The sequence below is a fragment of the Bufo gargarizans genome, chromosome 5 (genome assembly GCF_014858855.1).
Source record: "Bufo gargarizans isolate SCDJY-AF-19 chromosome 5, ASM1485885v1, whole genome shotgun sequence".
NCBI classification, from domain to species: domain Eukaryota; kingdom Metazoa; phylum Chordata; class Amphibia; order Anura; family Bufonidae; genus Bufo; species Bufo gargarizans.
This window is the reverse complement of record NC_058084.1, coordinates 410,592,204-410,613,980: the sequence shown is the minus strand read 5'-3', so window position 1 is coordinate 410,613,980 and position 21,777 is coordinate 410,592,204. Positions and strand designations below refer to the sequence as shown.

At 41.8% G+C, this 21,777-nt stretch overlaps 1 protein-coding gene across 2 annotated transcripts in view; it reads right to left on the bottom strand.

Annotated features, from left to right (window-relative positions):
• The window catches only part of DPP6 (dipeptidyl peptidase like 6), a 1,705,234-nt gene that overhangs the window by 185,608 nt on the left and 1,497,849 nt on the right, over nucleotides 1-21,777 (bottom strand). For both annotated transcript variants that reach the window (XM_044293859.1, XM_044293858.1), the window contains exon 8: nucleotides 1,884-2,004. In XM_044293859.1, coding sequence (XP_044149794.1) covers nucleotides 1,884-2,004 — 121 coding nt within the window. The remainder of the gene's footprint in view (nucleotides 1-1,883; nucleotides 2,005-21,777) is intronic.

Genomic DNA, 21,777 nt, shown 5'->3' with positions numbered 1-21,777 from the left:
TCTATTTATGTGAAATGTCCCTTTTGCTATAAAGGGTTAACAGAATGACAAGCTCCAATATCCAACCTTTGTAATGTCAAAATCATCAAAACTCAGTTCACTAAAAGAGGTCTCGCACGCCAGGAGGGGACTTTTTTTCATGTCCGCATGTACGGTATGGTACTACTTCCATGGTGCTCAATTGTGGTCAAATACATAAGAGTAGAATTTAAATCAATGGTGTCCCCAACTCTCGATAAAACCCTTCTACCCCCAAAATGCAATTCCCCTTTGGGCAGAAAAATGTTTCCATTCTGCAGGCGGCTACGTCTGAAATCCAGCGAAGGGTCCAGTAAAGGTTAAGTAACCTTAGCGGCAGCGTGCCAGTTTCTGCAGTCACGTTGCGGTTGTGTTTAATATCCTGTCATGCTGTTTTATGAAGAAGAAAACAGGATGGAAATGACAATCAGTAAAGCAGAACCCCAGGGACGCAGTAGCATCTGGCTCTTTTCTAACGTCACACTGTGACATTAGTTATCATTCACAGGAGAACTGCGCTCCGTTATCATAGACGGGGTGTTTCTGGATGTCTATCGTAATAGTCTATATGCAAAATGGAATCGCTGGATGATACGAATGGAAAACGATACCATCGACCCTGAGATAGCGGGCATAGGAGACACTGGTGTAAAAGACGCATACCAATAAAGACGTGATTTTAGTATGTATCGGCTGGAGGATGGACTTCTTAGGTCTCCTCTCCGTTAGTGAATCTCAGGTGGCTCGGACAGTTGGGTTGGTCTAGACCCAGTTTGGGTGAATTCACATGTGGTTGATCAGTTGCAGAAATTTTTGGGACTGTCCTATTTATTTCAGTGGGGTTTGTAGTGATCCAGACTCCTGCTGCAGAAACAACCCCATTCAGATGTCTGGAACACCTCTATAACAAATCTGCCGCAAAAAAAAACAAAAAAAAAACACACACGCTATTAAAGAGTGTAAAAAAAACAAAAAAAACAAAAAACGGATCCTGTGCATCACTGCGCACAGTGCTTCTACTTCCGGCGGCTGCTTCATGAATTATCATCACAGGGATCGCAGGTTAATGAGTGTAACGGAGAATTAGATTGCATAGAAAGGGGGAATATAAATGTAATTTTAACTTTTAAGACTCCTGTGCCCAGCCTTCTGTCTCCCAGGGAAGCACAGCGTCTGCACAGCCCGTCTTTTCTAATCGGAGACGGATGGCCCTTAGGCAACGCTCTTTTGAAGAGTGCTGCTAAGGGCCATTTCAGCACCAGTTTTCTACCAAAAATAAAAGTTTTGACTAGATAAAGTCTATTGCAAAATTGTTACCTATCACTTGCCCTACACTTTAGCAAAAAAATAAATAAATATGACAGTTATCCTTTAACCAGTAACTAGCTCAATGTCAGGAGGGTGTTCTGTGATATACAGACCCTTTTACTAAGCTGTTACATTTTTCCTGTATAAAATTATAGTTGACAAAGGAAAAATTGCAAACAGATGCTGTACCGTGATCTACCGGTGCCAGGAGACAAACTGCACTTCATGTCAATTTTACAGCAAAACGCACATTTGCTAGACTTGATACATCGCCCTATACATCAAAAATACAAGGGCTATTTATGTTCAAGGCACAGAAAGTGATGCATACCTTTCTGAAAGCTGACTGCAGATGCAACGTGAGAAACAAGACACAATGATTTGTCACGAGAATGCTATCAATGCCCTTTGCCACATTTCATATGGGAGCGATATTGGCATCTGAAGGGCTGAAGGACTTTAATGTTGTTGTATGGAGGCCTAATGTATGGTTTTATTACAGTAAAATGTCAGCTATCTTTCACACGGCTCTATTTTTTCAACGCGATTCGTCCTACCTTCATAAAGCCAGTCACTCAGCCCGTTAAAAATGACTCCTTCTTTCCCAGTGGAGACCAAGCGAATGGGGCGGCTGTCAGCATTCATTTTATAGAAGATGTTATTTTCAAATATAAAAATCTGGAAATAAAGAAGAAATGAAATCTTAGTGGTCAGATAGTAGGATTTATTCCAGCTAATCTACGTGAATGGGTAGAATAAATCAGACCTTGTTACATCATGTTAGGGAATTATATAAAGTGCATAAATAGAGTATTGCTGTTGACTTGCAATGTCTGGAGGATCCGCAAGTCCTTCTGAGTTGTACGCTCCTTAGAGGAGTTCTTTGGGCTGCAGATATTGATGGCCTATCCTCCAGATAGGTCATTCATATCATATCAGCTGTTTCAGGCTGCCATGGTGCTGGAAACTAACAGTGTAGAGATTGGAAGCAGAAGGCTCCGTAACTGCTTGGTTTCTGTCACTGGCATACTAAGGCCTCCTGCACACGACAGTATTTTTTAACGTCCCGCAAAACGTGGTTCCGTTGTACCATGATCCGTGCCCGTTTTTTCTTCCGTGGGTCTGCCGTGATTTTTGGAGGATCCACGGACATGAAAAAAAAAATAAAAAATCTAAGTCAAGTTTGCCATTGAAATGATAGGAAAAAATGGACACGGATCACGGACACGGATCACGGACGCGGATGACAATCTTGTGTGCATCAGTGATTTTCACGGACCCATTGACTTGAATGGGTCCGTGAACCGTTGGCCGTGAAAAAAATAGGACAGGTCATATTTTTTTCACTGCCAGGAAACACGGATCATGGACGCGGCTGCCAAACGGTGCAGTTTCCGATTTTTCCACGGACCCATTGAAAGTCAATGGGACCGCAGAAAAACACGTTAAACGGGACAACGGTCACGGGTGCACACAACGGTCGTGTGCAGGAGGCCTAAAGCTGAGTTCCCATTCACTTGAATTGAAGCCGAGTTGCAGGGCCCCGGCATTAGTGATGAGCGGCATAGGCAATATTCGAATTCACGATATTTCGCGAATTGTTGGCTGAATATTCGCAATAAATTAGCAAATTCGAGAATTCGTGATCTCCAGTCATTGTTTACTTGATTGCGAAAAATTGGCAATGCAATATATTCGCGATAAATTCGCTATAAATTTGCGATTAGAATATTCAACACTATTTGCGAATACGAATATATAGCACTATATTCGAAATATTTGCAAATTCTGAAAGTGGCAATATTCGCAATTAAAATTTGCGATTCGAATATTCGCGCTCAACACTACTCGGCATGGCCACGACACAGTGTACAGAGCAACCTGCCTCCAGCTCCGTACACTGTATAGCTTCCAATGCAACAGCAGCCCAAAACAGCTGATCAGTGGGGGTTCCTGATGACCTATAGGAGGGAAAAGTCAGCAGTGTCTGTAGCCCAGAGAACCCCTTCATGGGTCATTTTAGTTGAAAGTGCATTTGCATAGGAAAACAACAATATGTTACAAACTGCTGATACTTCAGTCTCTTTTTCTTGTTCTGGCAACAATCAAATTTACACTTTCTCCATAATCCGAGCCTCCCGCACACATCTACACAAGACATTACCTGTGTCACACCAGTTCTCTGGAATGAGAACCCCAGAAAATCTGATTATTTCCTAAAATCCAAAAAACACATCTTTTTATGACATTTAAAGGGTTTTTCTGGGACTAGAATATTGATGTCCTATCCTCAGGATGGGTGATCAATATCCGACTCCCAGTACCTCCTGCTGATCAGCTGTTTGATGAGGCCACAGAGCTTCATTGAACAACTGCGTCCTCTTTCTAGACCAGTGACATTATGTTTACCGGTCACATGGCCTCAGCACAGTTCAGGTCTAATCAGCTGAATGAGCTTAGACTGCAGTACCAAGTACAGCTGCCATCCGATGAACACCACTGTGCTTGGTCTGCTGCTCACTGATTGGTGGAGGTTGGACTTTTACCTACTGAGGATAGACCATCAATACTTTACTGCAGGAAAGCCCCTTAAAAAAAATCTTCTGTCCTATAAAGACCATTATTCCTCAGAACTTCATTCCTTCAGTCAACAATATCCCTCACACTCCTTGTACCCCAATACAGAGATACTGCCTGGTGACTGGCTCATACAATTCTATGTGTACTACCCTATTTAAGACCATTGTACAAAACAAAAACTTCAACCTCTTGTCTCACCCCTCTCTCATAGATTGTAAGCTCTTGTGATCTTGCTTCTCCATGTACCCTCTGAAACGTAAAGTGCTGTAGAATATACTAGCATTCCGTAAATATTATTTTATTCCCAACTTATAATATAGCCTATTGCTAGAATATGCCATAACGTTATGCACTGTAAAGTCAGACCTCTGGGACCCTCCAATTTACGCTCCCTGGCACTAACTACAACACCTTCATTTAAGTGAATAAGGTTATGTTCTAATTTCCTGCACGACGGGTGGCCATAGGGATTGCCATGTAAGGAAACAGTGCAGTAACTAAAGTGGTTGTGCCTAATATGAAAGTTATCCCTTATCAACAGGCAGTGGAGTACATAGAGAAGTAAGGGCCCCATTGCAAGGCTCAAACCAGGCCCTCCATACAAGACAGAAGGGTTTCTGCCTAAACTCCTTTCAATGACCCTTGGACCATTTTTTCCACTGCCTCATTTGCTAAAAGTTGTTTCTTTAGAGGGTAGAGTCCTGACCAAGTTTTCACCCCCAGTAGAAGAGGAGATGATCCCAACTGGGCCTCCCTCTTGCCCTGGGCCCCATAGCAGTTCCATGGTCTGCAGCTATGGTAGTTACACCCCTGTCAACAGGATAGGGGATAACTAGCTAATCGATAGAGATTCGACCATCTTCTGTATTCTTCTATACTGAGCTATCTCCGGCAGGGTGCATGCTCTACGTGACACTTTATCAGGATGGGAACACGGGATCCCAGTTATCGGGACTAGTGTGGGTTCCAGGAGTCGGACCTCCATCAATCAGTTAGTTATCCACTATCCAGTTGATATAGGATAACATTCATGATATATTGATATGTTTTCACTTACTTTAGTGGAAAAACAAATGGATTATAAAGCAGCACAAACATAATAGACTATGCAAATAAACAACAATATATTGCCATTTCTATGATTTTAGATCATGTTTCCCTATTTGAAGTTTGCCACCATCTATTGATAAAGAAAACAGGCAATTCACATTTTATTTTATGCGTGTAATTCATTATTGAATTAAGTCCTATCTTTGGACGCCAAGGGTCCGCTTAATGATTTGATTAATAATATTGTAAGGGTCCTTCAGCTAAGAAGAGCTTTCATTTATTTCAGGAAGGCACATTTACAAGAGAGCATTTTATGCTGACCTGCTAACAATCCATTTAAAGGTTAGTGCCTGAGGGAAGCTGCCTTTACTGCATTAGACCTGTCAGAGATTTTTTATGAGTCCGTCTTCTTCGAGCATTAAAAAGTATAAAATTCACTGTGTGGTCTGCTCGTTGGATGCTGCCTTGTCCAAACCAATACCAAATTGTCCGTGACGATTATATAACAAATTCTTGATGGATTTTGCAACTTGAACAGGAGTACAAGTCATCTCCTTTATCTGTATTTTACCTGTTCGCCTCTGTATCTGATACAACGGATGAACTTTACCATGTCTTTATATTGATACATGAGCAAGTCATTAATTCTCTGAGGGTTCCACCCATGCCAAACCTCAAGTTATCAAATTAGTAACCAGCACGTGGTCTATCTGAATTCTTGTGGCCAGGAAAATATATGGCCTGTCTATGTGCGGTGGTGAACAGACTTGATATCCTTCATGTTTCGATAAATCTATCTCTTCTTGGCAGAGAAGTTTTAGCTTAAAGCTGTAAGACAAAGTGTCGATCCAGAAGTAGCAGATTAAGGTGGCAAGAAGTCTATTCAGACACCGGCTAATCTACTAGATGGACTCAAAGTCAGATTTATGGAACGGTTGTATTAATCTAGAGCAGGGAAGCCATGAACTAAGTGGCCAGCTCTTCTTCCCTTTATATATCATCATATTCATTATTAAAGGGGTCCTAAACTTTTTTTTATTAAGAAAGGCAAAACCAGATCAGCACACATTCTTATCCTCTGAGATATACTGTGTTGAGGCTGAACTTCCCTGATGCAGGTAAGATCTGTTCACTTGCTTATGTTCCTCACAAGATCATCCAGGAGAAGTCATTAAACATGGACAATACTATTATTTGATTATGTGTAAGGAAGGATCTTTCCCCCTTAGTATGGATTTCATTATGGTAGATTTCTTTTGCTTTTTGGTATAAAGAATTGTGTAGTCTGCAGCACCATTATTTTTCAGACCTATTATTAATCACTGGAATTTAAAGGGGTTATCCGAGACTATATGTCCCCCATATTCCCAGGCCCCTCATACTGATTCTACTTACCTGGCTCCCGGGCCCCTCATGCTGAATCTACTTACCTGGCTTCCATCTCCCTGCGCCAATGGCAGGCAGGGATGAGCCTCCCTAGTGTTACCCGCAATGCTAGGGAGGCTCGTCCCCGTCACAGCCTGCTATTGGCTGCTCCCTCCGACATCCGAGCAGGTTTGCATCCAAACATGGGGAGAAGCAGCTGCGGCAGTGTGGGGACCAAGAACGGAGGGGCCCGGGCATATGGGGGACATTTTTTTAGGATCTGTTTAAAAAGCTGTCATGGCTCCATTAAAGGGGTTGTCTCATCTGGACACAGAATATGACATAAATGTCCGATTGGTGCACATCCTACCTTTCAAGAATGGGGCCCTGTCTGACACTGCTGGGAAAGAAGAGGAGGCCACGCAGGCAAGGTTTTCTCCATTCCCTGTTATGAGATTTACAAAAATCATCAAGTTCACTTACTAAGTAATTTTAGAAAGTCTCTTAACAATGACTAGAGAGGGTTGTACAACCGCGGCCTCCTCTCCATTCATGCCGGCGCACAATGGGGTAGATCACAGTTAGGTGAGTATAGCGGTCATATGATGTAAACGCTCTATAGTGGTTATAGAAAACATTTGTGTATTATCATAAAATTTGGGGTCATTATCAGACCATGAACCAGTGAGTCAGGGCTGAAAATAGGTGCTTGTGCAGCAGGGATGATGTATGTATGACTTACCTACTAGGCCTGAGCACTTGATTAATAGTGGGGTAGGAAATGGGTTATTGTGGTTTGGTGGCCATTGTCACATTTAATAAGTGAATTAATTTTATAATAAAAAACACTGGTCTATATTGTCTAATGTGAGTGCACCTAGATTTTGGAGCAATTTGGCACATCTAGGTTTTGAAAAAGTAACTAGCATTGGAAAAGGAGCATGACTTACCCTAAAGGGTAGGACATAGCTTTTTAGTTTTGTTATTGCAGCATTCATATAGATAATTATTAGTATTTTCCTATTGAGGTAAGTGTAGGGTGGTTTAAAGGGGTTTCCAGCCTTGGAGCTAAGAACTCCTATGCTACAGACCTGTGGCCCTGAACATAAAAAAGATGACTCACCTGTCCATTGTTCCATCAGTGCTCTATCCCCAGAGCTGGGTCCTGTGACCAACTGCCACCAATCACAGGCTTCAGGGGTCACATCGGCTTGAATGGTACCTTACAGCTGTGATTGGCGGTCATGAACCAATCCGCTTCCTGATTTTTTTCAGGGGCATAGGGCAATAGCATAGGTTGATGGCTCAGAGGCCAGGCAAGCCCTTGATTTTTTGTGTGGCTTTATTTTTGTGGGACAACATTTTTAAATAATTCTGTAAGGGCGGGGTTGCACTTGCATTAGGGTATTCCGTTATAGGTTCTGTTTATAACGGAATATGATGGAGTTCGTAGACTGATTGCAAAACGGAAGCCTTTAAAAGGCATTCCGTTTTGATCCATCATAATAGAAGTCTCTGGGCAAGCATAACGGATCCGTCTGGTTTCCGTTATGCAGGATGGAAAACAAAGTCCTGTAGATTTTTTTTAACAGCCTTCATTGAACAGCAAAAATAATTAATTCTACATGTTTTTACAATTCTTTTTATCTAATAAAAGCCAGAGTCTGGGCATCTAGGGATTCAAATAGCTGGGATCAAAGTTATCTCCGATCCTGGCTGTTGCAGTGGGATGTGAGCTGTATATACGACAGCTGACACCTGTTAGTGATGGCATGGGCACAGTGCCAATGATGGCCCAAATGACTGTGTAGTAACAGTATGGCAGGTTGAGTGAACTTTCGATAACTTCTATAATGTTATGGTGCTTTAAGGGGATATCTTGGCTAGAATATCAAAGCACTTTAACCTAGTCGGGCCAACACAATATATACCTGTAAGCTTTCTTCCAATACATAGTACGATTACAACTAAAAGGCACCACTTTGTCCTAGTTTTGGACAAATTTTCTGTACATCTATTTCCAACACTATTTTTCCATATTGCACAAAGACAGCGATGTTTTAGTAATCAATTACGTGGAGACAAAATTGTTCCTGGGGCACTTTAGAAATAAAACATGTTTTGCAATGTTTGCTACATATTCCCATGGGCTTTTTTATGTAGTCAGGAATAAGTGTTCAGCCTCATACAGCTTCTGGTAATGACAGCACAGTTTGTCAGTGTAGCCCAGGACCTCATAAAGATTTTACAGAAGTCCTGAAGAGATTTGTGGCATAGATATTTTGAAGTATTATAATGGGTCTGTACGTTCATGTCTGCTTACAATAGGCGAAAGCTCTGAACAGATTTTTCATATTTTCTGCGTCTTATTTTGACCTATTTGCAAGGACTTTAAGAATGCTGAAACCGTGCTTCTCGCTTCCGCCTCAAACAGCTTTTTTTCTACCAAGGACAGTAATTAACTGCGGCAACTTATCAATTTCACAATTATTGTTAACCTTTTAGTGACCCCCATGTGTGTTTTTATGCCGTTCACTAGTAGGCTTTATACCAGCACAATCAACAACTTAGGCTGAGTTCACATCGGAAAGGACGGATTTGGCACATAATTGAGCCGAACCGAGCCTACAGACCCCATAGACTATAATGGGGTCCGTTAGTTTACACTCAGAAGATGATTTTGTAGAGGAGACAAAAGTCCTGCGCGCACAACTTTTATCTCCGCTTCAAAATCAGCTTCTGAGCGTAAACCTAACGGACCCCTTTATAGTCTATGGGGTCTGTAGGCTCCGTTCAGCTAAGTTATGTGCCGAATCCATCCTTTCCGTTCTCCTGCTCCTATAACGGAACAGGAGAACAGAAAGTCTGAACGCTCATGTGAACTCAGTCTTACAGGTTGCAGATTTCGCCCTGCATGAATTTCCCTGCCAGGTGGATCGGGTGTCCAGCTGTCTAAGGGTACTTGCTCTAAAGGTCAGGATCAAAGAAACCTCCTATCCTGGCTGTTTAACCTCTTAGATATCATTGTCAATAGTGATTGTGGCATCTTAGAGGTTTCATAGGGAGGTGGCTCTATGTCACCCATTGGCCCCCTACGAATGCGAATGCAGCAAGCTGGTGACTATATATGGCAGCTGGGGGTCTATTAAGGGCCCCCAGGTCTGCCTTCTGTAAATGCCTTTTATTAGGCATGGCCTAAAACTCCCAGAAGAACGAATACAGCAGCTGATCATGTATGATTGGCCACTCTGTTCATTTTGGGGGGCTCTATATGAATGGGATAGAAAGCACCATTCTTGTTATTAGATAGGGGATAACTTAATATAACTTGAATACCCTTTTAAGCTTTCATGGTCAACATAAGAAGGCAATTATGTTGAAAAATAGACCTGACATACTGTATGTTTGCATGAGTTGATATTACATGAAGAGGTAGGCCTAATGAACGTGTTAATATATTTTTTGTGGTTATTTGGCTCCTAATGTAAGTGAGGAAGACCATTGTGATTGATGTTCCCTGTTCTATCTCAGCAGATACAACAACATTTTGAGGGAAAGTAATTCATTGAGACATACCAGGGAGATTTTCCAACAATTAAAATCTAATTTTAGTGCTATCCTTCAATGAGTAGCAGCCATGTTTGAGTTACACAGTAAATTGTACAGTATCACCAAACCATATGATATTATGTATACTAGTTATTTTCTCACATAAGCATATATTTTTTGAGAATGTCCAGGTGTATTTATTGACATCTATCTTTTCTGCTTAAACATTTCTTAATAAATTATGACTACACTGAAACATAAGTAAAGAAAACCGAGGAATTCTTCCCGTGCTTTATTGCAAATTATGAATTTAACAGGGAAATAGATAGCGACTAGTGTACATAAAGGAAATGTTTATCTTATTTTATGTAAATACGCCACATTTTTTGTTCTGATTATTTCATCATATACTGTACAGCATGTGTAAAAGAATCAGAATGTCAACTCTTTTGTGCTTTATAAAATTCTGGATGCTTATGGAGCTGGAGGATAGGAGTGGTGGTGGTGGGGGCAATGAGGGCATTGGTAGTCCTCACGGTGCCTATTCCCTCTCTCCATTAATCCAGGGGCACAACCCTTCATCCTCTCAGGGTAAACCCTGGATTTTGGCTCCTGTCTGGTGGTGGCTGGGGCGCCCTTGGTGTTAGGTGGAGGGGTAGCTGGGTGCAAGCCAGGAGAACAAAAGAAGTGCCAGTGGATGGTGAAGGCAATAACCAGGCCTGTTTGTTTATAACAAATAAAGTCTCTCTTTACTGAATAGATGATAGAGTTTGTAGCACATAGACAAGTAGTAGGCACAGTACTGAGGTATATGACAGAGTAGGTATATCATAAAAGCTGTATATAGAAGGTAGTAATGATGGTAGTGGTATTTCACAGGCATGCTTTCTCTCAAAATACTTTCTGCAGACCGCAGTTGCAGGTTTCAGTCCTAGATCAGATAGACAGTCCATTTCAGAAATGTGGCGGGGTGCCTTAAGCAATAAACCCTTTCCCCAAGCAGTAAAGTCTATTGCCATATATACGTGCTTTTACCTTACAGTCAACCTACTGTAAATATTCAATACTTTCTTCTCTCTGTGGATAATCACTAGTAAAGTTACTATTTCTGACAGCTTTTCCACTCTCAGGAATAGTGTTTTCCTGTTAAACAGTTCTTTCAGGACCTATTTCGCAGAGCATTCCAAAGTGGGTCTTCATTCTAGTTCTGTCTGCAAGGAACTCTCTACTCTATAAGTGGGGAGGAGGGGAGGGAATATGGGGGGGCAGGGCCAGCCTGTGTCTCCTGGGATGCACAATGCACAAATCATCATCACAGTAAACATTTTGAAGTGGTGAGTTTGAATATTTATCATTTAACAGAGGATCACAATATCAACCCTTTAGCAGTGGACTACCAGGTCCCTGCACTTGCAATCCACTCTATGGTAGCTTTAAACGGTTTGTCTGATGATTTTTTCTAAATCAGCATAGACAGTGTTATAATAATAATAAACAAAAATAACACTTACCATTCAGAAACCCCTACATTCCAGCTCTGGTGCTCCTCTCCTTCTGCCATTGCAGCCAAAACATTATGGTTGTGGTTGCAGTGGTGATGAGAAGAGGAGCAACAGCGCTGGAACGTAGTGGGTTCAAGATGGTAGGTGTATTTTTTGTTTTGACAAATACCACATGTGACCACTGCAGCCAATCACTGGACTCAGTGGAATGTGGTACAAGAGGAATGAGGCCAATGACTGGTTGTAGAGGTGGAATATGGACTTGCGGAGTGGTGGCACTTGAGGGGAGGGAGTTTGTGACAGTAAGTATCTTTTTTGTATTATTATATTATGGTCAATCACACTTTAAAGACAAAAAAAGTTGACAACCACTTGCATATGGGACTCTTAAAGTTCACATTCAGTCCAATAATAAATGAATATGCTGCAAGCTTGTAAACTTTTCTAGGGGTAGCTGCAGGCAGACTGCATTTTCTTATTCAATTCTGTGACTTAGTGAAGGGTAGTAGGGTATTTGGAGCTCTTCGTAAGGAGAACTGAGCTCCAACCACTATAAAAATGTCAATGTGGTCTTAAATCTCTGGGAAGACAAAGCATTGAGTGTTGTATGACTGAATAAAATTAAAATAAGTTATACTCATGTTTTTGAACCTCTACCGCTTTCTGTTTCTAATGCTTCCGATTCATTTTAGCACACCGTAAATACTTTCTTGCAAACTCTAATGCAGCCATCATTATTACCAAAGCAGACACTGCTTTCCTCACTGGACACTATTCTTTGCCATTGATGGTCCCATAAAAGCTCACAGGAAGACTGGAGATCTACTGCCATCATGCATAGTACGGAGACACACAAGACCAACATCATGTGTGTGGTGCCATTTCAGTGTCCCAAATATGTGTGTAAAAGGGACACTTTAAACATCTGCCTATTTATCTAATGTATTTGCAATGTATGGTATTTCCTAATATCAGGCTGACAATGCCATTACACCCATTCGCCCCTATGTGGTGCTGGCACCACTCATTTATTTAGCTTGGGGTGTGGCTAGCTCAGGGCATTCCAGTGTAGTAGAGTGTAGTGTATTTTAGTGAGAGAGGAAAGCAAGTGTATGGAGGAGAGAAACAGGCCTTATCCACTATGTAGCTGCAATTTCTTTCCACCTGATCAATCCTGGAGAGGACAAACTAAGAGTAGTTACAGCAGCTTAGCACTGGACAGTAAGTCTACGTCTAAATATAAAGCAAGCCTAGTGAAGGTTAGAGCCGAGCCTGGCCTATGAACTTCACAAGCACAACTTTCCAAGTTCCTGGACACAGCCGGACAAGTTGGACAAGTTGTCCTTATTCACTAGAAGCCTTCCGGGATACAGTGAACCTGAATACTTCAGGAGAGCATCCTGCAAATAATGTTGCAGAGAGTTTGCCTACCACGAGGGAGAAACACCCTTATTGGATAGCTCAAGATAAGTAGAAAACAGTATATTTAGTACCTGAGTGCTATTGAAAGTGATCTTAAAGTAAATTATTCTTCGCCTGTAAAACTAAAGCATTAAGAAAACTCTCTAACTGACAATTGCCTAAACCTGATAAAAGGAATACTACTGAACCTATTTCTGAGTCATCACTCATTCCATACAAATAAATTGTATCTGTACTGACTACCTGAAGACAATTGATTCAGTAAATGTTTGATTACAACCGACTCCTCATCATTTCTACTACTATACTCAACATTTGCACCTGACGATGCTGGTGTCACAAACACAAGGGCCTAGCCACCAAAGCACCTTAAAACACCTATACCATCAAGGGAACCTCAACCAACATCTGGCTGCTGTTCCCTGCAATAGAGTGTGACCCGGAGTATTTAGTGCTGTCTTTTCCATCACTGCACGCCGGCCCAGGGAGGCTCTGCTAACCGTGAGTACATGAACTACTACCCCCATCGGCCCACCGTAGCCTCGCGTGTTTCCTATGCGGACCCAGTCGCTGCACCATTTTTTATCATGACCACTTCCAACTGGTGTTCATGGAGGATACATTGACCAGTCCAGGACATCAAGGAACAAGTCTTATGCCAATTAAGTTAGGTGATGTGATGTTCCAACAAGATAACACTTGCCCACACACAGCTCTACACAATATGCTTTTCAGGTTACCGACCAGCTCAACTGCCAAATCTCTCCCCCATCAAGTATGCCTGGGACTTGATGGGGTGACAGATCTCCCATGCACAGCAGACAACAACCACCTAGGCTGAACTATAGATTCAAGTTGAAAGAGCTTGGAATGATCACAGGTGGATATTGAGCATCTGTATACCCTTACCATACCAGAGTGGCAGCCTGTATTGCAGCAAGGGAAGATTCCACCCAGTATTAATGTGATTCTACCTCAACATACACCCTACTACAGAACCCAAAGTAAGGAGTGCATCATCTTAATTGTGTGATCTTTGATCAAGCACCACTATCAGTTCTCAGCTCAGTCGAGTTACGTTTTCTTGGTGTTATTTTTTCACTTTGAGATAGTGTATTTTATACCAATCTGAGCCTTTTTTTTTCTAAAAAAAGTTTAATCAACACCATTATACCTTTACCAAAATATAAGTCCTACAATATCATTACCTAATATCAGTGGTGTTTGTTCATACAGAAATTTAGAGTTGGTCATTCGCAATCTGCATGAAATGCTGTCAAGAAAGCCCTTAGAGAGTAAAAAATAGTCTCTCATTTGGATCTTGGAATCATTACCATAGATAGTATTTTTTATACATATAAATGAGCATTACAAAAGAATTTCTTGTGCTGATGAAGTAAAGACTGAAATGTAGGAGACAGTAAGAACCATAGAAGGAGAATTTAGAAAAGGTAAGTAAGGGTATAATTGGCAGTGGGGGAGGTGAAAGACGACAAAGACAACTCTCTGACAAAGACAACTCTTACCTGGAGATTAATAGTATGCTAGGTAATGAATTTTTTTTTGTCTTTTTAAAGTCGAAGTACTACTCCTTTATGTACAGCATTAATCCTTTATCAACAGGGGTTGACTATCCTTTCACTTATTGCCTGAGGTTAAAAACTAATATAAACTTTTATCACCATGATAATTAACTCCGGCCTCAATTTGTTTATCCCTCACCTTATTGTTATTCATTTGGAAGACATTAACATCTACCTAAAAGCACTCTCCGAACAGTTCTTCTTTCTGCCTTGATCAATAGCCCTGAGATGTACCACATAAAGGGATTGATTATTTTAAGTGCTGCAGGTTTTTTATTTATAGGCCACAATGTGTCATGTAGATGCATTTCTCAATTTAGGGAGAAGAGATTGATGCTGTCGTATTCACCTACAGGTGTCTGTCTGGCATCGCTAGAGGGTTTCCATCAAAGTAAGTATATGGAGTAACAGGGGAAGGAAGGTCATTTCGAAAATTTGGTTGGCACATTTCAATACCAGGTTTACTGGGCAAAGTAATATATTTGTAGTTATGCTGCAGACATGTATATGTAACATGGCGATTCAAATCACAAAGTATCATCAATTTTCTTTTCAGAAACATATCTACGGAAATAGCTAACCTATGGATCTGGTGTTGAACAGAGTATTGCCCATATCATATTAGACATATCCTAGAAAAAATGTTTTTCTGGGGAAATGTTTCTCCTTTTACTACTTAAAGAAGATGTCCTTTGTAGTCTCTATAGCAGTCAGTTAGTACATACTATACATTTCCTTCAGTGTTTCATTCTTGTCTGCTTGTCAGATGTGATCCAGTAGGGGAGTCTCATCTCATATGAAAGACTTTGGGCTGTTTCACACGAGCGGATGCCATGCGTTGCATCCCCTCCCTGAAAGAGTGCCAAGACCCGATGCAGACTGCAAAGGCACGGAGCTTTAACATGACTGATAATGCTCCGTGCCTCTCTGTGATCGCTTTACTACGAAATCACACTACGAAATCACAGTTGTCACTGTGATTTCGTAGTAAAGTGATCACAGAGAGGCACGGAGCATTATCAGTCATGTTAAAGCTCCGTGCCTCTGCAGTCTGCATCGGGTCTTGGCACTCTTTCACGGAGCGGATGCCACGCACGGCATCCGCTCGTGTGAAACAGCCCTTTAGGTATATGACTTCTAGGAAAATACAGCAATTCCAAAGTTATGTGGCACTGCAGAACATCCAACAAAGCGGTACTTTTATTTTCCATGTTTGAACAATGCGTTTCGGGGGCAGAATATCCCCTTCATTCCCGAAACACGTTGTTCAAGGCTGGAAAGTAATAGATCTTAAAGGTCAGCAGCGACCTACACCGCGACTTGCTTGTATAGGCCCAGAGGTGTGTTGTGCCCTTAGCGTGGGTAGTCTGTGTGTCAGTTTGTGTTTCTCTCCAATCGCCCTACACATGAAACATTTCCATTCTCTTTTGTATACAGTACTTTGAGGAAAATGTCTGTTGTTGCTCTATTGTATTTGTTATTTATATGATGATTATGATGTAGAGTATGCCCTCTCATCACAGTCTTAAAGTAAAGAATCCTCTTCTATGTTTGTGTAGAAACCTTCTTTCCCCCAGATGCAGAGGATGTCCCCTCGTCACAGTCCTGGGGATAAATAGATGATAGGAGAGATCTCTGTACTGACCCCTGATATATTTATACATAGTTATTAGATCTCCCATCAGTCAACTTTTTTCTAAACCAAATAACCCTAATTTTAACCATTTTTTGAGGTGCTGCCCTGTGTTGTATTGTGCCCCAATCTGCTTTGCTTAAAGTGTATTCTGTATTATTTACTATTACATTGGATGTTGTTGTTGTTACAGAAACAAGTAGGCTAAAAAAATGCTGGCAGCAGTAAATAATATCAGTATGTGGCTGAAACCATGTGGTGTGCTAGGGGAGTCTAGTTAGCTTTTGAGAATGGAGAAAAGCTGGATCCAACCAGTGGGTTGAGAGAAGATCAAGTGACTGTAAGCTTGAAAACTGTCATGGAGAGCAGCTGTTAAAAAAGGTGACTAATGACCGCCATCTTAGAAGCCCTATACACTAGTGTGTCCTGGTGGCACTAGGGATGTCGTAGTATATGCACTAGGCACTAACAAGAAAATAGGAGTTAATATTAAGGTAAGATCCATGTGATATATGGTTTTGTCTTTAACAGACTTTTCCCTTCTCAATATCTAGCATGGCTCAGTGCTAACTTTTATATTTAAAAGTGTATCATAAACTAGAAAACTTTGGGAGCCTCTGGTCTAAAGGAGCCTATGGTAGTCTGGAATCCACCACCTCTAAATGCTAGTATGAAGGTAGTACTTTTATAATTAGTGTTTTAAAATGTTTATGCAATGACCACTCGTATTCATAGAGGACTAATCCTCAATATGGATGGATCCTGAAGATTGTAACATCGTGGTTACCTCTACTTCCATTTCTCATGAGGAAATACTTCCTGGTGTGTGTATAGCACAGTTATAAACCTAATTGTTTGTCTTATTGGCGCAGTCCTTTATTGTTTTACATACTCAGGGAAACAAGAAAATTTTAGTAAAGGGAAATTCCACCTTTAGAAGAAATCATAAACCGGAGAGAATCTGGAAAGCTTGTGCAGCAATAGAATTCAACCGTGTTTTATATATTTGAAGGTTTATAATAGTCTAGGGTCTGAGGTTCCTTATTAGGAGCACACACTTTTATTTAGTCATGTAGTTTCCTGAGTCCCTAAATACGGTTTACTCTAGTTCAGGGATCAGCAACCTTCGGCACTCAAGCTGCTGTGAAACTACAACTTCCAGCATGCAAACTTACTCGCCTCTTTTTGTAATGCCCACAGAAGTGAAAGGAGAATTCTGGGAATTGTAGTTTCAGAACACCTGGAGTGCTGGAGGTTGCTGATCCCTGCTCTAGTTCCTATTTACCTTATCATAGAGGGCACAAAAGGGTTACTCCAACCATTAAAGGGATTGGCCACTTTCTGGCTACCATTGACCCATGTATGTGTAAGATGTCTATATGGCACTTACTAATATAGCCTTTGTATTCTCCATTGTTGGTCAAGTGGTTTTTGCTGTCCACACAGGGGTCCTGTTCATGAAATGGCTGCTGAAAGAGAGTGATGTGACCAGGAAAATCACTCAGTCTCCTCCATTCAAATACACTGCACCTCAGCTAAACTCTCAACATTGGAAGTGCAGATGGCAGATGTGGTGTATTTGAGTGGAGACGGCTAAACGATGTGCCTGGAATTATTTTTCCCTGGCCACATGACCCTCCATAAGCAGCCATCTTATGGACAGGTTTCCTGTGTGGACTGCACAGAAGATCTGCCCAACAAGGGGACGTGGCTTATGAAATATAGCAAACTACATAGAAAATCAACGATGGCTACATTAGTAAGTGTCATATAATCATCTTACACATTGGTCACAAACAACCAGAAAGTTGACAACCCTTTTAAGCTTATCTGACAGAAGCCAGGACAATCTTTCTTCTTTGGCCACAATTGTGAAGTATGTTGCTAGTGATGGTAAAATTAAAGGATGACCCTGTTTTCTTCAATAGGAAATTTACATTCGTTTGGTTACTTGGATACAAAGCCCATGACCTTCTGCAATAAATTAACCTATCAATAGATAATATTGACTGCCAGGCGAATCACTTGGTCATGATTAACGGTTAATTACACTGGCCCCAGGAGTGACACATAATATATATGACTGTATTAAATGTTACACCACTATTCTTTTTCATTACGTAACTTTCCAATACACGTTAGCTTAATACGGTCAAGAAAAACATCAACGTGTACTTGTGTCTGTTGTGTGGTGCATAAACGATCTATCATTTGTGCAACTCAGAGATTGAAAAGAGCTGTAAAATGGTCATGCACATGGTGACTTTTTATTACCTTCCATGGTCAGCGTGTTTGCCTTAGCGATAGTCTACTGTGATTCTAAAACTATCAAGCCCAAACCATAGAGAGTCCCCCCATTGATGATAGGAATAGTGTCTAATCAGTTCCCTGTCAACAGCTTGGTTAATGGGATGGCTGGGCATTGACATTTTTTAACCTTTTTCAATGTTTCAATTTTTTTTAAAACTGTTTTTTTACAAGTTTTTAAACCATTCCTATTCTTCAATGTAAGCCAGCTGTTTGTATTTAAATTTCCTTGTGCCCAAATAAGTTGAATTTTGGCTATCAGGTTGTAGTGGCAGCCTATGAGTCATAAAGAACTGATATACTTTTCTGTGTTTTTTTTATTTTTTTTATTAAATAGTTGGGTCACCATCAGATGCCTCAAAGATTAAGCTTTGATATAAAATTAGAAATAATATACAAACCAGAGTCATTGCAGGCCCAACAAAAATCCCACATGCAAACATATATTTTTCTATTCACTGTCCTTCAGGTGGTTTTCCAAGATGTTTTTTTTACCAATGACCCCCTCAATGGGGTCTGACATCTGGGACCCCCGAGGATCAGCTGTTTGAGAAAGCACCGGGGCTCCACTGAGCACCGCCACCTTCTCCATGCTCACCAACCACAGTGCCATACATTATATAGTGGTTGTGCTTGGTATCACAGCTCAGCGCCATTTACATGAACGTGTCGTCACTGGCCAAGGAAAAGCTCAGGGAAGGCTGTGCCACTTACAGGAGTGCCAGTGCCTTTTCAAACAGCTGATTAGTGTTGGACCCCCACTGATCAGATACTGATGACCTATCCTGAGGATAGGCAATCAGTATTAAAATCTCGAGAGAACACCCTTAACCCTGGTGTCTTTTCTCAAAGAGGACCTGTCACCATTTATGGCATGTCTGTTTTAGTAAACGATTGTATTCCACAAGTCAAAAATTCTGTAGCATTTATTCTTAATTCCTATAATTCTATGTTAATCAGTCTCCCCGTTATTCCTACTAGATGTTTATGAATAAACGTACAGCTACGTGTTACCAGTGGAGGGTGTGCCCCTGCACTGTCTGATACTGTCCAATCAGTGCTGGCAGTAGCTGATTGTGCAATGACACACCACTAGTGGTAACACCCAGTTGTACTTTATTCATAAACTCCTTATAGGAATAATAGAGGAATGGAACAATGCAGAGATCCAAGAATAGATCCCGCAGAATTGTAATTTCATGTGGAATACAGTTATTTTCTAAAAGAATGGTAACAGTTTATCTTAACACTGGGTCATCTGAGATGCTCTGTTTGACATACCAGGTCCTTTGTAAGTGCCACACTGTTGGCTTTTTAGGAAACTGTTCTAATCAGAAATTATTACATGCAAATATGTTGTGTATAGAGATTAGTTAATTTCTCAAAAATTTGATTAGGCCGGTTCGCCGAATTTTCCGAAACGATTTGATTCGATCTGAATTTATTTGTGGTGAATTGCATTAAAAAACAGCTATTTCTTGGCTGCAGAGAGCCTGTATAGTGGTATAGAACACTGTGCCTTGCAGTAGCACGCATAGGGAGTCTGCTGTGGTAGTGAAACAATACTGTGAGTCCGTATGACATGCAGATGACAGAAGTCACTCTTAGAATCACTGCACACTTCACTTATTTGGGCAGTTATGGGGTCAAAAGTTTGAACTCAGCCTTACAGGTCAATGTTAGCATCAAGAAGAAGCGCACTCCTTTTACACCATCGCAAGCTGATTACACATAGATGTCTACAGAACCTGTTCTATTCTTATACAAGTAGAGCCCCCCGACAGACTGGAAAGGGTATCAGCAGTAAGTTTGTGTTGACGTAACTGATTATTTTGCACTTCCTCTGATACGTCAGAACAGTAACCCCCCAAAAAAACAGATCCTTTCTGTTGGGCATCCACCTTTACTCAGTCAGCATTTGGTCAGTAATCCATCAGTATTGCTAAACAAAAAAAAAAAAGGAGTAGATCCAAAACAAAGATGACACGTGAATTGATTATTTGCATGTCTTCTGTGTGTTGTACCCACTCCTGCTTTTGACTACCAAATCATAAGCCAATACTGATGGGACCATACAGGCCTTACACCTGCTACATAAACAGGATTCAATTTGCGTCTCATTTTTCCTTCCTTCTGACTGACCAAAAGAAGGGTCAAATAAATTTTGTCAACCAGGCCAACAATGCAAAATAGTGGTCAGTTAATGGAGTGGGGAGGGTGGGGGCAGCATGAGAAGTCCACAGAGTAGCCCAATGACATAGTGGTGAGGTGGAAGCAGCATGAGGAGGCCACAGAGTGGCCCAGTGACATAGTGGTGAGGTGGCAACATGAGGAGACCACAGAGTGGCCCAGTGACATAGTGTTGAGGTAGCAGCAGCATGAGGAGACCACAGAGTGGTGATTTGGCTGCAGCATGAGGAGAATACCGAGTGGTGAAGTGGCAGCAGCATGAGGAGACCACAGAGTGGCGCAATTTGGAGGTGGCAGCAACATGCAGAGGCCACAGACCGGCAAGGTGACAGTGTGGAGGTGGCAGCAGCAGCATAAGCAGGCCACAGAGTGGCACAATGACAGAGTGTGGAACTGGCAGCAGCAGCATGAGGAGACGATATGGTGGCCCGAGGCAGAGTTTTGAGTGGCAGCAGCATAAGACCACCGAGTGGCAAGGTGACATAGTGTAGAGGTGACAGCAGCATGAGGAGACCACAGAGTGTCACAATGACATAGTGTGGAGGTAGAATCAGCAGCATGAGGAGGCCACAGAGTGGCCCAGAGACACAGTTGTGAGTTGGCAACAGCATGAGGAGGCCACAGAGTGGCAAGGTGACATAGTGTGGAGGTGGCAGCAGCAGCATGAAGAGACCACAGAATGGCAAAGTGACATAGTGTGGAGGTGGCAGTAGCAGCAGCACGAGGAGGCCACAGAGTGTCCCAGTGACATAGTTTTGATTTAGCAGCAGCATGAGGAGATCACAGAGTAGCAAGATGACATAGTGTGGAGATGACAGCAGCATGAAGAGGCCACAGAGTGGCAAGGTGACAGAGTGTGGAGGTGGCAGAAGCAGCATGAGTAGACCATAGAACCATAGCATGGTTGTGAGTTAGAGTTGTGAGTTATCAGCAGCATGAAAAGACCCCAGAGTGGCACAATGACAGAGTGTGGAGGTGGCAGCAGCAGTATGAGGAGACCATAGAGTGGCCCAGAGACAGAGTTGTGAGTTGGCAGCAGCATGAGGAGGCCACAGAGTGGCAAGGTGACATAGTGTGAAGGTGGCAGCAGCAGCATGAGGAGACCACAGAGTACCAAGTTGACATAGTGTGAAGGTGGCAAAAGCAGCATGAGGAGGCCCCAGAGCAGCACAACGACATAATGTGGAGGTGGCAACAGCAGCATGAGGAGGCCTGAGTGGTGAGGTGGCAGCAGCATCAAGAGACCACAGAGTGACCTGGTGACAGAGTG